This window comes from Arvicola amphibius, chromosome 7 (assembly GCF_903992535.2).
Source record: "Arvicola amphibius chromosome 7, mArvAmp1.2, whole genome shotgun sequence".
NCBI classification, from domain to species: domain Eukaryota; kingdom Metazoa; phylum Chordata; class Mammalia; order Rodentia; family Cricetidae; genus Arvicola; species Arvicola amphibius.
The window spans coordinates 66656297-66658089 of NC_052053.1; the positions used below are offsets into that span (position 1 = coordinate 66656297).

General features: G+C 40.3%; 1 gene segment (V, D, J or C); it reads left to right on the plus strand.

Annotated features, from left to right (window-relative positions):
• The first annotated feature begins 681 nt into the window (after positions 1-681).
• On the plus strand, positions 682-1213 carry LOC119819853. The segment is given in 2 exon segments: positions 682-727; positions 798-1213. Coding segments are annotated over 2 exon segments (462 nt in total).
• The last annotated feature ends 580 nt before the right edge of the window (positions 1214-1793 follow it).

The following is a 1793-nucleotide window of genomic DNA, read 5'->3' on the forward strand; positions in this document are numbered from 1 at the left end:
GTGAGCCTTGTCAGTTTGGTTGCTCACCTTCCTGGACTTAGGGGGAGCTGGGAGGACCTTGGACTTAACATAGTGAAGGGAACCCTGATGGCTCTTTGGCTTGGAGAGGGGTGGAGTGGAGGTATGGGTGGAAGCGAGGGGAGGGAAGGGGGAGTAGGAGGGGAGGAGATGGAAATTTTTAATAAAAAAAATGAGAAAAAAAAGAATAAGAATGATTTCACTGACATCAAGTGAATAAATTTTAAGTTGTTTCATAAAGTAGGGTTACTGATAATTAAGATCCCAATTCCATATTAATTCAGTGCTACAATTTATAGAGATATACAAACACATTTAGGTTATGGTACACTGTTCTGCCTGCACTGCATAAATGTGGACTCACTTAGGGGAAACACTCCTATGTTTTGCTTGTCAAGTCTACACAGTATGATTCATACTAATTCCCATTTGTCAGTGTTTGGAAATACAAACAGTAACAAGAAAATGTTCCTGAGTTCCCATATTCAAATCCTCTAAGAAACATAAGACAAATCTCATTCACCTGAGTGAAGTGGAAACCAAGTCCTGTGGTTTCTTTTATCAGGACCGTGTGCCAATGCAAAGCAGCCCTCAGGCTCACTATAAAAGTCCAGCCCTAGCTGAGAGGCCCCATCTCCTTCTCACTAGAGCTTCCAGCAAAGCATGGCTGTCCTGGTGCTGCTCCTCTGCCTGGTGACATTTCCAAGTTGTAAGTGTTTCAGGGTTTCAGGAGATCATCTATATGATGTATGACTGATCATGATATTGCTTGTCTCCAGGTGTCTTTTCCCAGGTGCAGCTGAAGGAGACAGGACCTGGCCTGGTGCAGCCCTCAAAGACCCTGTCTCTCACCTGCACTGTCTCTGGATTCTCATTAAATAACTATGATATGCACTGGATTCGCCATCCTCCAGGAAAGAATCTGGAGTGGATGGGAGTAATATGGACTGGTAGAGGCACAAAATACAGTTCAACTCTCCAATCTCGAATCACCATCAGCAGGGACACCTCCAAGAGTGAAGTCTTCTTAAAATTGAGCAGTCTGCACACTGAAGACACAGCCATATATTACTGTGCCAGCGACACAGTGAGGAAACTTCAGTTTGAGCCTACACAAAAAATACCTCTTTGTAGAGACATCTGGGACCAGCAGAAGGCACTAAGTATATTCATCTCAGAGGTTAAGGCTTTTTGACCTTGGATTTTAATATCAGAACCTGTGGTTTGCTTTTCCAGCCAAGCATATCCTCTCCTTTTTCTTATTAGATTCAATCTTCTTTGTGTGCAAACATGAGATCAAATTTTTCCTCCATACACTCTAAGTTATCCAATTGCTTCTGATTACCAGAAAGAATGGCAACTAATTTAATATATTCTGGGGTGTTCTCTCTCTCTCTCTCTCTCTCTCTCTCTCTCTCTCTCTCTCTCTCTCTCTCTCTCTCTCTCTCTCTCTCTCTCTCAATCTCTCTCTCTCTCTCTCTTTCTGTATGTGTGTGCACGTGAAATAATATATCAAAAGGAGTCTGAAATTGTGATACTTGTTGATGTAAATTTCAATGTAAAGCTTGAGAATTTTGAATATTTTGTAATTTATTCTCTTTGTTTTTGAACATGTGATGGAGAAACTACAGCTTCTCTGTAAAATACACTTTCTAAGGGTAGATTTGAAAATGAAATATGCAATATTTCAATATTCTAAACCAAGAAAACTTAAAAGATTATACTTGGTTATCATTTGTGAAAGACTCTAATATTAAACATTTGGATCTTGTTAA